The sequence below is a fragment of the Ursus americanus genome, chromosome 9, assembly GCF_024610735.1.
Source record: "Ursus americanus isolate L20-20 chromosome 9, mUrsAme1.1.p, whole genome shotgun sequence".
Taxonomy (NCBI): Eukaryota; Metazoa; Chordata; class Mammalia; order Carnivora; family Ursidae; genus Ursus; species Ursus americanus.
Window position 1 is genome coordinate 72900503 of NC_142135.1, and position 13625 is coordinate 72914127.

At 38.3% G+C, this 13625-nt stretch overlaps 1 protein-coding gene across 1 annotated transcript in view; it reads right to left on the bottom strand.

Annotated features, from left to right (window-relative positions):
* Positions 1–13625, bottom strand: part of RP1 (RP1 axonemal microtubule associated) — a 296245-nt gene that overhangs the window by 120217 nt on the left and 162403 nt on the right. The window contains exons 17-19 of the mRNA XM_087864419.1: positions 8904–9100; positions 4326–4398; positions 3539–3552 (exon numbers count right to left, since the gene is read on the bottom strand). Of these exons, the coding sequence (XP_087720545.1) occupies positions 3539–3552; positions 4326–4398; positions 8904–9100 (284 nt within the window). The remainder of the gene's footprint in view (positions 1–3538; positions 3553–4325; positions 4399–8903; positions 9101–13625) is intronic.

Genomic DNA, 13625 nt, shown 5'->3' on the forward strand with positions numbered 1-13625 from the left:
ACATTTAACTGCCCTCTAATTATTTTATGATTGCTACTTGATCTTGCTTCTCCACCAGACTGAAAGCAGAACCTATCGTTTATTCTAGTTTGTATCATGGCAACAGCTAAGGCCAGACCTATAGTGAGTTCACCATTTCCTCTTAAATGTGCCATCATAATCCAATAATTTACCTAGCTGCTTTTAGGTTAAAATCAGTTCCTTAGGATTTCACATTGATCACCTCTTCCAGAATTCTCTGTAGCTTGGAGATTTCAAAAGAGTGGATTAGCACATTGGCTAGTCATTTTCTAAATCATACAAATTATAGACCCCTATTTATTATTAACTATGATTGGATTCATCCAAACATAAGTCATACAACTCAGTGTGCAATTGTTATATCACTCAGTCAAAGATGGTCTCTGTATATTGATCCCTAGATTGTTCATTTCTTCACTGCAGGCTAAGACTCATTAGCTCAAAAACCTGCTGGTGGCAAACTCAAATTTTCTAAGTTTAAAAATAGCCACATGATTACCACACACACACACACACACACACACACACACACACACACAAACACAAAAGATAGCCCAAACAAGCAAGTCTTTAGCCATTTAGATCCTGCCTGCTTTGCATAACCCATAAAACCCTCGCCCAAAAGCTGTTACCTATTGATAATATAGGGCCTTGTGGTGATGAGGCCCCAAGCTGCTGTGGCCACCCTTTGGAGCTCTGTGATAGAGACTCCCCACTGTGCTGCTAGACGCATAAACCTAGACACATAAGCCCTCTCTCCTCAGATCTTGCTCTCCTCTGGGAGTTCTTTTACCCTCCTTCCCCACTGAGTAGCAACCCACACCCTAGGCTCTGCACAGACTCATGCTGTGAGGGGCTTTCCCGCCATGCAAACCTATCAAGGGCTCACACAATAAAATTTGTGTGCCATACTGCTGCTGCCTCCTGGTCATACCTTTTTCCTCCATTGTCCCCAAAATGCCTCAAATCTCTATAGTACTGCACAATATTCATTTCAAGGAATGTTAATAGATTTTACCTGAAAATATGGGTCCCATGGTGATTTTAGTTTGGAAATGCTGTTAAACAGTTTTCTTTACCACAGGGCATTTCAGAGCCTTCACTACAGTTACATGCGACGCAAATTTCCAAGAGAAGAATGAAAAAGTCAGTGTCTCACGAACTCATTTCACCACAGGAGTATTTCCTGGGAGCATCTTGTGAAAGCAGAAGCATGGTCAGGCTCTCACACCAGAAGGGGCCCCTGGGCTGAGGTGGGCATTAGAGGGGAAAGTAACTTCTCTGTGTGTCTCGCACAAACACTAGTTCTGAAATGTCATCATCCACTAAAAGAAACCAGGGCTAGAGAGGAGAAAGTATTAGATGAGCCTGAAATATCTTTTTGTGCCAGAAAAGTAAAGAAGTACTCAGAGTATGGATGGTGACAGGAAAGGAAGTAGAAAATAGGAGCTTGAATGGTCTCCCACTAGACAAATGTAGGATGATTTTAGCATCAAAATAAAGGATGATAAAAACAGATTAAACCTATCAAACAAAACAAGAATCCATTAAGTTCATGCTTGTACAAATTAAATAAAATTTTTAGGTGGGGGAGAAAAGAAAGTTCTACCTTGTAGTAGAATGACAGATAATAAATGGAGAAATAATGACATAATCAGAAAATCCCCCATTTGACAGGCGTTCTAGCAATAATTGATTCTGGCAAGGATCATCAATAGATGCTAAAATTAGCAGGTGAAAATTTTATGAGAACAAAGTGTCTCCCCCAAGAATACTATTGATTAATCATTAATTAATAAGTACAAAATACGTAGGATTTTATATTGAAGGATTGTGCTAGACACCACGCTAGTCAACTGCTCCAAGGGAACATCACCAGGCAGGGAAAGAAATGATACTATGTTCCTCTAAATATGAGGCTGAATGGAACATACCATCCCTTCTGCGGAATTTCTGCCAAAAATGAATAATTTGAATCTAATCATGACAAACACAAACTGAAAACATTTTACAAAGTAATGGGCCTGTACTCTTCAAATATATCAAGGTTATGACAGACAAGGAAAGGCAGAAGAATCTTTCCACATTGAAGGAGATTAAGGAAACATGACAACTAAACATAATTCACCATTGGATTGAATCCTTGTTTTGGGGAGATAAACATTGAAAAAATTAATGGGCAACGGGCAGCATATCTGTAACTATCTCTCAAATGATTGAGAAATATGCACAGGTATACGCACGCGCACACACACACACACACACACACAGATATTTTAACAGGGAATGATGAAACAAATGGGGTACAATGTTAACTGGGTTCTGGGTAAACTTTGGTTTTTATTCCATTCTGATAATATTTTTATAAATTTGAAATTAATTTAAAATGAAAAAAAATTTAAAATTAAGCCATAGAAAAAGTCCCTTATTCCCCAACACTTTGGTAATTTAATCATAGTTCTAGTTGCTCAATTCATTTGCTGATTTGACTAATATATTCATAGAAACCTATGCCTCCACCCCAAAGACGGACGATGCCTCCTTTGGTTCTGAGGACCGAGCACTCCCTCCTCAGAGAGCCCGTCTCAGGGCTGTTTTCCATACTTGTTGGAGGATCATCACATAGTGATATTGCTACCCCTCTGAATACTCTTCTCACTTAAAGGCCCCAGAGAAAGCAAAGCTGTGCTAGTGACTATAGCCCGATAAGGGAAGTCTTATCGGGGAGCTCCTTCCAAAAACGTCTGACTCGTCTTTCCCAGTAACTCACAAGTACAGAATTTATATTTTTGCTAAACTTTGCAAGTTCCATGGGTGTTGCATCTTCCTAAAGGGTCACTTTCTGTCTCTCCTTTGAAACCTCTGAATGCTTCTGAATAGAGAAACTTTAAAGCCAACATATAGTTTCTTCCCATTCTCTACAGCATTTACTTAACAGAGGGCATTTATTAGGTGCTCAGAAAGTACCTCTTGTCTAACTGACTGGAACATACTTATCTGTTCTTGTACTAGAATACTAGTTTTCATTGTATTAGTTAAGTGGTAAGAAATGCTGCAATATGCATTTCAGCAAATTTAACATTTTTTCATTTACTTTCATTATACAATCAAGGATACAATAACAAAAATCACAGATAAGAATTAAGAAACATTTTAAATGGAAAAATGATAAATTTGCTAGATTCTATCAAACTTATTAAAATTTTTTAAACCTCAAACATGTTAAGGTAATATACCATGTACTATAAAGGAATCAGTGACAGACATGGTATTTAAAGCTAGAAAGCAGAGATGTTCTAGAAATCAAACCACAGCGTCTGACTCCACAATAATTATGCTTCCATACAGAAATCTCATGGCTTTTAGAAAATTTTAATTGCCATTTATTTTTTAAAAGAAACTTAAGGCCCAATGATAGTGCTTAAGATCTCAGTAACTTTATATATATCAACTATACTCAAATAGAATTTTAATTTTAAAAAGTTCTCCATCCTTGGAGTCTAACACACAATAAGACCTTTACTAAGTTATCTTAGCCAAATCATTCAAGTTTATTGAGCCTCTGTTTTCTCATCTATACAAATGGATACTCATGGTACCTAAATCAAAGAGTTGTTTAGGTAACAAAAATATGGTTGTATTCATAAGGCATATAGCATATGGTAAGAACTTAGCAAACACATTATTATTGCTATTGTTATTGCCATGATTAAATAAAAAATAAAAAATAAAGAAAAGGCAGGATCCCAAAATACATACATAGTATGATTCAATTTCATTAAAGGGAGAACTATATATAAATGTGTGTATATATGTGTATGTGTAAATGTGCATATAATATATTCATATCTTTATATGTATTTATATGTATAAATATATAGCATATATTTATATATAAACATGTGTGTGTGTATGTAGGTGTATGTACAGAGAAAGAAAGTGAGTTCAAGAAAATGATTCATACAAAAGACTGGAAGAAAGTGAACAACCCCAGTGGTCATCAAATGATCAATAAATAACAACTCATTTTTTTCTTATACCTGACTATATTCTTCAGATCTTCTTCCATGAACACAGATTACCTTTTTAAATATAACTATAAAAACACTATTTTTAAGAACTTCACAAAGATGAACCCTATTTGTTTAGAATGGTATAACAGAAAAATTGTGTTCACATTATTTACAATAATTAGGAAAATATGTTATCTTTCTCATTGCTTCAAAAAACCTGCTTCCTTCTTTTCATAATAGAGTAATATTAAACACAAAATAAAAACCATTACCCTCTGTAAGCTCGCTTACCCTCAGGCTGCTCGCTAGTGCCAGCATGTCCTAGCCTGATCTTACATATTTTTCCGATGCTTCTTATTTCAACCTGAATGACATGCAATGAAGAAACAATTAGCAGAGTGTTTAAAATTAAGCACATTAAAAAATTCATTTTCTTCTTCTTACTAAGTGCATTTTTTTGTTGTTGCTAATAACTGGAAAGCTCTAAGGGAACCTCTCAGAGTCTAGCAATGAAGCCACTAGTGGACTCCACAGACAGAATATGAAATAGAAAAATCACGAGACTTGACTAAAAATATGCAGAAGGAGTCAGATGAAAGAATAAGATAAAGAACATACATATGCTCAGCTCACTGATTACCACACATTTCTCACTGGAAGCCAACATCTTCTGAGCTGCGCCCAAAGATGGGCTCTTATTTTAAAAAGAAAAAAAAAGCAATTTTCATCAAAGCTAAATATAGCTATTTCTACAAGCTTAGGGAAAAGTATCATGAATCTAGAACTTGCTTTTACTCTGAAAATCCGCTCGTTTGATTATAAACTACAACATAGATGTTCAAAGTTCAAGGACAAGAAACAAACCTGCCCACAGAGTATGTATACTTGGTTAGTTTTTGAAATGTCCCAAGAGTATTTGTTAATCCAGGTAGCATTATAAAGAACTGGCTTGGGAATCATTTTGAGCTCAATTGGTATCCTGGCTATTGCAACCTGAATAAAATATGGTATTGTACAACTCTGAATCTCAATTTCTTTATCTGTTGGATGGACATAATGTCTATTGCATACAATTTTCAGTTTAACTAAAGAAATATTTATTTAGCACAGTAATGTAAGCATTATGCAAGGCTACAAGTTATACAAATATAAACATGATGGCATAGTTCCTATCATAGAAAAATTTACAGTCTGGTAAGGGAGATAGATTTATAAGCAGACATTTTCAGTGTAATAAGATATGTCCAGGACATTGAACTGTGAGGATTAAAAAAAGGCAATATACCATTTTGCTATTTAATAGCTTAAATAATATCCATAATCATTATTTCTACTATAGGTACTCCTCTATCTCCACAGACTACAGATATGAATATATAAAGGAACTTGGATATTATAGTTGACTTATATCATTGTCTACCTATAAACTACCCCTAAAGAGCTGGGATAGTCAAGTGACCCAGAAGCCATCAGAATTCCTCTTGCATACCCATTTCCCACACTTAGAAATTCTCCTTCTTAAAAGTTTTATTTATTTATTTTAGAGTGAGAGAGAGAGAGAGAGGGAGCAGGGTGAGGAGCTGTGGAAGAGGGACAAGCAGCCTCTGTACTAAGCGCAGAGCCCGACACAGAGCTCAGTCCCATGACCCTGACATCATGACCTGAGCCGAAATCAAGAGTCAGTCACTTCAGGGGCGCCTGGGTGGCGCAGTCGTTAAAGCGTCTGCCTTCGGCTCAGGGCGTGATCCTGGCGATCCGGGATCGAGTCCCACATTGGGCTCTTCCGCTGTGAGCCTGCTTCTTCCTCTCCCACTCCCCCTGCTGTGTTCCCTCTCTCGCTGGCTGTCTCTCTGTCACATAAATAAATAAAATCTTTAAAAAAAAAAAAAAGAGTCAGTCACTTCAACCAACTGAGACACCCAGATGCCCCAGAAATTCTTTTTTTAAGGGTCCACCACCACAACTACTTTCCCCCGTGAACTGTAGCATCTAGACCAACTAGCTGATGGAGCTATTATATCACCAGGTCAAGAAGGACTATGCTGGCATTGACTGGGAGAGAGGAAAAGAGGCTGTTAATCCCCCACAACACTTCTCCTCACTTTCTAATCCCAGAGCTGATCTTGGTGGCAGAACACAGAAGCTAGCTCTTCCCACTAGAGGAAGTAAGAAGTTATCCTGCACTGCGGGCCTAGTTTCTCTCCAAAAGTTAAGCCAGCCATTAGATATCTCTTTGGAAGTGTTAACTTTCTCTCTCCACACATTCTAAGTGAAAAAATAAAGGGCTAACTGAACAGTCAGGTTATAGCATACATGACTTCATGACTGTCTTCCTGTTATTTCTGGAGAATATAACTACCATGCAATGAGCTCAGCTATGTGCCAGCCAGGGAGCAAGTGCTTGGCATATATGGTCTCTTCCAATCTGTACATAGCTCTGTGAAGAGTAAAGCTCTTTAAAGACTGAAAGAGACTAAGTAATTTATCTAAGGATACATAGCAGGATACACAGGTCCAAAAGTAAAATTCTGACCGAAGCCTGTTCGATCAAAAATGCCACACCGTCCTCAAAAAAAAATTAAGTGTTCACTTTGGGATTGGAAAGCAGGAAAAGAGAATAAAAGACTAATACAGAAGTTGCAGGTGATGTCAGTGAAGAACAAGGGAGTCAATGCCCACAAAAGTGAGAGAGTATAGGTATGAGCTGCCTCATCCTGATTTAAGGTTTTCAGACTACCAAGAGGCCCATTATTCCTTAAAACCCTAGACCGATACTTCTCAAACATTATCTGTGTATACACAGATTACCTGGGAATCATGTTAAAATACAGATTCTGACTCAGTAGATCTGAGGTGGGGCCTAAGATTCCTCATGTCTAACCAGCTTCCAGCTGATGCCCACGTTGCTGGTCATGTTTACAAGGCCTTAGACTCCTAGGAGGTGTTCATAGCCATCCCTGAGTCTCTTGACACTGAGGTAGTAGTTTGGATCTGGGTAAGTCCCTGCTCTCACTTCACAGTAAATAGAAGCTAGAAGCTAGAAGAAAACATGCTGTTGCTATTGACCAGGAGAGAGAGAGTCCTTGGTAACTGCAACATCTGTAGTTAGTAGAGCACTTCCCATCTACCAGGGGCAGTGTGTGAGGCACACATTCCCAAACATTTTTTTACAAATAGCCTTTTAAGTTAGTATTATTACCTGCCTCTCACTCCTTACTAAGAAGGAAATTAAAGATTAATGAGGATAAGCAATCTGTTCACGGTCACAGAACTAATGAGTGGTCAATCTGACTTTCAACCTGGTCTCCATAATTCCAAGGCCTCTGTTCTTCACCAATTTACTGCATTTCTTATATGTCAATGGAATTTTTAAAATGTATATATATTTTCTCTCTCTTATAAATTTCAGACTACCCTGAAATTTAGGGGAAAAAAAACCATATCATTGCTTCCATTCTATATGTAAAAATAATGCTGGCCTGGAGAAAATAACTGACATAGCCAAGGTCACATGGTGAATATATGGTAAGCTAGGTCTCTAATCCAGCTCACCAGAGTTACAGTCTAATACTATAACTGGGATTCTCAGACTTGGTTGCACTTTGGAATCACTTAGGGAGCTTCTAAAACCCTCAATGTCCAGGCTGCTCCCTAAACAAAATAAACCAGAATCTCTGGAGGTGGAACCAGGCATCAGTAGTTTTTACAGCTCCCAGGTGACTGAATGTGCAATCAAGACTGAGAATCTATACCATTCATTCTAAGACTGAATTCTGAGTAAATGTTTCCAGAAAAACATTGACACGATTTGCCAGCACATACATACACATGCCACAGGTACATTATGGGTAATAATAGACTTTTGTGGAGTAGCCTAAGGATGGAACCATACAAGCCTCTGAGTTCTAAACAATTGTCTTCAAATAATCTTTTGAAATGCATATGTTGTATGAGGTATGACTGCCTGTGCATTGAGCCAATGTGCTCCTTCATGACTGCATGACTGCTTTTCTTCACTACAAGATTAATGATTGTAAAAGTGGAATGGCAGACTCAGGTCTGAAGATGTGGAAACCACTTTGGGATTATTGTTTGCTAAGCACTGCAGCCTCAAACGGCCTTGGCTTCCTGGTGACTCGAGTTGGCCTCAATCATTTGCTATTCTCTATGCAGTGTTAGGATACAAAAGGGATATTCTCCAAGGAGAACAACTGCTGTTTAACAGTGCAATCTGTGGGGCTGGGGTGAGTTAGTGAAGTGGAATGTAATTGTCCTAATTGAAATTTGTCCAAAGCCCTGAGGAACTAGGAGAGGCAACCAGTGATACTCAAAATAATTCAGCCCCGTGTTCTCTGATGCTAAGAAGAGAGATATTCAAATGGGCATGGGCAGAGCTTCAAAGTATGGCATCTGAAGATGCCAAGAAAATGATCTCACACACATACTGCTTAGCTGAGCAACATCTCATATACTTGTATATGCAGTATACAAAAGAAAGGTTTTCATTACCAGAAGAATTTTTAAATGGCTTATAATCTGGTTATAATTTGAGTTGAGGTCGATGGTTTATGGGGCCAGTTTCAAACCAATGGCCTAAAACTAATTGCCTTTAAAGAAAGCAATTTTCTTCTATAGCTTTCTTTGCTTGTATAAGATATGTGAAGAAAAAAATGTTTCCTCAGATGATTACAATAGGCATTAGGATAACTTGTGGGGATTTTAGGAGACCAGAGATTTATTTTACATAGGACACACCCATTCCTACACAAACACACATACACACACACACACACACACAACCACACCCCTCTGTATTACAGAAATAAATTTGGGATGTTCAAAAACAGTATTACTGCCAATATTGTTTACCCGAAACTCATCCTCCTGTCTTGGAAGGAAAAGCTGCTCTGGGCTGTCCTTGCTAAGACTTATCGGTCCACGGACTCCTTCATCTCCATACACCCGGAGTGTGACATTGGCTTGAGTCCCTGTATTTCCCGTCAGCACTAACACCTTCCATTCATCTTCCAAGAGAAGAGTCTTACTTCCTTGGAAAGGTCTGATTTCTTCGATGGGGGGGAAAAAGGCATTAGTGGCAGATCAGATGCAACATTAGGCTGACAGAATCCTTTGTCACATGGAGCCCAAGGACATCAAAACAGAGGAGGGGAGGGGCAGGGCAGGGAAGCATTGAACCACTGAACGGCTCAACTCCAGGGAGTTGATTTGTGCTTGTCTCCTCACAGCAAGGTTCTGGTCAACTGAAACTGAACTACTGAAGTAAATTAAATTAGCACAATAAACATCTGAAATACCTGGCAATCTTTCACTTGTCCTCAACACTACAACATGGATGTATGCTAGAATTTGCAGTTCTGTCTCCACAGATTCTTCATAAAGTTGCCTGCCTGGCTTACGGAATTTTTAGGCAGAACTGCTACAGTGTAAAATAACAACAACAACAACAAAAGTAGAATTAAAACCTTTTCAAATGAAATGTAAAAATGGCAATGAGATTTTTTCTGAAATAAAAAATTTTCTGAGATTTTTCTGAAAAAAAAAAAACCTATTACAGAGGGCAATGAAAGGATTTAAAGCTAAAGGTAGAATTTCACAAATGCAAATGGTTTCTGAGGTGCTTAGAGCAGGTTAGTCTGTGAGCACGGGGACTTTGCAGCAGCAGTGTTTCACAAGGCAGCCCCTATCAGCCAGCAGTTCCCAGATGGCCACTCCACATTTATAAGAGAGGCTCATGAAGTGAAGTCCCCAACTAAAATTGCTGTCTTCTTTCCACTGTCTTTAAAACCTGTTTCCTCACCTAAGAAGATGTTGTGGCATGCAGTGCTGACAGCCTCTCCCAAGCTATTCTGCACTGCTGTTTGGACTAATTCTTAGCTGAAATTTCCATGTAGAACCATCCCAGACTTAAGTAATGAAATCAATTTTCTTATGACAAATGGTTAAAAGTTCCTTGAAGCCATGACTTCTTTGGCTCTTCCTACCTTTAGTTCTGTGGTTTGAAACCATAGGCAACCCAAGGCAGCACCCAGGATCTTACCAACACAGTATCAACAATGATGACAACAAACCCAGCAAATAACTCCAGTAGTCCCCATCATCTGTAGTTTTGCTTTCCCATGGCTTCAGTTACCCGAGGTCAACTAAAGTCAGAAAGTAGATGTCTGGTCATATGGTCAATAGTAGCCTAACACTAGGTCACAATGCCTACGTCACTCACATTACTCAATCTCATCACATGGGCACTTTATCATCTCACACCATCACAAGAAGAAGGGTGAGTATGGTGAGTACAGCACAATAAGATATTTTCAGAGAAAGAGAGATGACATTCATGTAAATTTATTAATTATAGTATATTTTTATAATTATTCTATTATTGTTATTAATCTCTTACTGTACCTAATTTACAGGTTAAACTTAATCATCATAGGTATATATGTATAAGAAAAAAGTCACGGGGCGCCTGGGTGGTGCAGTCATTAAGCGTCTGCCTTCGGCTCAGGGCGTGATCCCGGTGCTCTGGGATTGAGCCCCACATCAGGCTCCTCCGCTAGGAGCCTGCTTCTTCCTCTCCCGCTCCCCCTGCTTGTGTTCCCTCTCTCGCTGGCTGTCTCTCTGTCAAATAAATAAATAAAATCTTTTTTAAAAAATCACATGTATAGGGTTTGGTACTATCTGTGGTTTCAGGCATTGCTGGGGGTCTTAGAACATATCCCCTGCAGACAAAGAGGGTCTATTGTAATTATATCCTGCCATAATGAACAAATTTTAAAATAAAAATTATACAGAAAATTGTAAATACTAAGAAAGAAGTGGCCTTCATTTTTTAGAGTTGCCATCTCTTTACTTTCTTGGGCAATTTCTGTAACAGCAGCCATTTTTCTTCCAATCATAATAATAATCACCATTTATTAAGCTCCTACTACAAGCTAGGCTCTGTGTTGGATGCTTCATATTCATTTCTCACTCTATGAGGTAAGTCAAGTTATGATACCCATTTTAAGATAAGGAAAAGAAGCAGAGGTTAAATAATATGCCCAAATCCTATAATAAGTAAATGATGGAATGTCTGACTCCAAAGCCTCTGTACTCCAAGCTGGATGGGTGTATCTAAACACAGCTCACCAGAACACATTTTATTCTGTGCTAAACGCTGTCCTAAAAACTTAATTTTATTATCATGTCAACCTTATTCAATCCTCTTACTAGTTCTGAGATACTGTCCCTTACTAACCAAGTGGAGAAACTGGGACTCAGAGGTTAAATATTTGGTCCAGAATTACACAGGCGGTAGCAAAGATGTCAAAGTTAGGCAAACCAGGTTTGAGTCCCATGCGATGCTGGATGTAATATTAAAGGTAGCTGACCTGGAAATGAGCACAAAAATTCGTCCAACAAAATGTTATGACACAATCTGATTTTCAAAACTCAAACATTGTAGGTGAACACTTAAATGCCCTGCCTGCTATTTCCAGTCAAGCATGATCAGGAACCTCACAAACACACTGGAATTTTTTCAGACTCTAGACAAGAGGGCAGTCAGATCTCTGCTGACGAAAACACTGTAGCATATCTATGAGTGCCAGAAAGTAATTAGCGATCTAGGTTAGTAGTTTAGGATGCTAATCATTTACTCAATATCTAATAAATATTTGAGTCATCTAGAAGGACCATTTTTACTCAATTCAAGAAAATTTTATTTAGTTCCTGTTATTTCCTGGGTACTGTGTTAGGTTCATTGCTCTCTAAAAATTAATGGCACAGATTAAGTTTGAAAGATAAATGAAATCAATGAGAGTCTCACCTCAGAGATACACACTACTTGGCAGGGAAGACAGACATAAATATTTGGATTTCAAACATGCAGACCCATTCACAGACAACAAAAGTACTAGAAATTTCAGATGTAGCAGAATAAGGCGTAATTAACTGTGGGGGGGGCAGGAAAGTCTTCATTGAGGAAGGCAAAAGGATGAATCAGAATTTTGTGGAAAGCAGAAGGGAAGGGCATTCCAGATAGAGGGAACAGCATACCCAGTATGTACAGAGGCTTAAAATAGCAGGCAATTGGGGCGCCTGGGTGGCACAGCGGTTAAAGCGTCTGCCTTCGGCTCAGGGCGTGATCCCAGCATTCTAGGATCGAGCCCCACATCAGGCTCCTCCGCTATGAGCCTGCTTCTTCCTTTCCCACTCCCCCTGCTTGTGTTCCCTCTCTCGCTGGCTGTCTCTATCTCTGTCAAATAAATAAAATCTTTTAAAAAAGAATTAAAAAAAAATAAAATAGCAGGCATAATGAAGAGCTATGCAAGGTGATAAGTGGCTGAACATGACATCACATGAGATATTATGGGAGAAAAGGAGAAACAGTGAGATCATGAAAGGTACTGGGCAAGTTGGAAGGGAGATGGCACACCCTTGTGTAGGCAATAGGGAGGCAGTCAATATTCTCAAGTACGGTGGTGATATGATCTGAGTATTAGAAAGATCCATGTGAAACAGGGTGTGCCATATGTAGCAGGGAGGACTGAGACAGGAAGGCCAGAGGACAAACAATGAACACTGAATAGTGAACAACCAAAGCCTGGAACATGGTCAATAGACCACCTTTACTTGGTTTAAGCTTTTTGATGTCTATATGCAAGTACATACACATGCATGCACATGTGTGTATGTGTGCATATGTGTAGTTTGTCTGATTTCATCTGAAAACTAATGGTTTCTAAAACCTCTTCTTCATTCTCTAACATTTTCACAAACAACACATTTGCACAAACATGGCACATCGCTGGTGTGCATTCATGTTACAAATATTGATGACAGAATGTTATAATCTATAATATAGGATAATGTATCAAAGTTCATGATGCCATCAATTAAATATGAATTCCATCTAATGCCCTGATCTTTTGGAAATAAACCAAAGTCCATTAGTCTCAGGCCATAAATGTATCCATTTGAGAACCATAAAAGCAGTTGTTATTGTGACTAGAGGTTTAAAATATTTCAGGCTGGGAGAATATCTGAGGGCAACTCTGGATTAATCAACAGACTCTATCAGGGTCTCCCTGAATAAAATTTACAGTACCTAAAATGTATTCAGATGACTAAAAATGAGCTTCATATGGGTGACAGAACATTTTAATTAAGTACCACTCAGGTTGACTCAGCCAAAAGGAAAAAAAAAAAAAAGCTAAGCTACCATTGTACTGTCGATCTTTTGAAGCTCTAGAGAAAGAAAAAAATCACTCACAGAAATAAATAACAAATTAGCTGATTCAAATGGTTCATGGATTGATCAAAGTTGAGGTCCACCAAAAACATGAATCACCATCAGAGAACATGGGCATAAAAAGACAAATGGTGTAAACGTTTGTGTACTTTTTCAAGACAGCATTTGAGAATGCTGATTTATACTAAAATGTAAAGCAGAAATTGAAAACAAATGTCCATCAATATTTGGTGGTATCAGAAAAGTGGCTATTATTTAACCCCAAAATCATCTGGAAAAAAATAAGTTAAGCATCTTCTCTATAGGTATCTTGCAATGTAAAAATATCTATTTTACCAAAT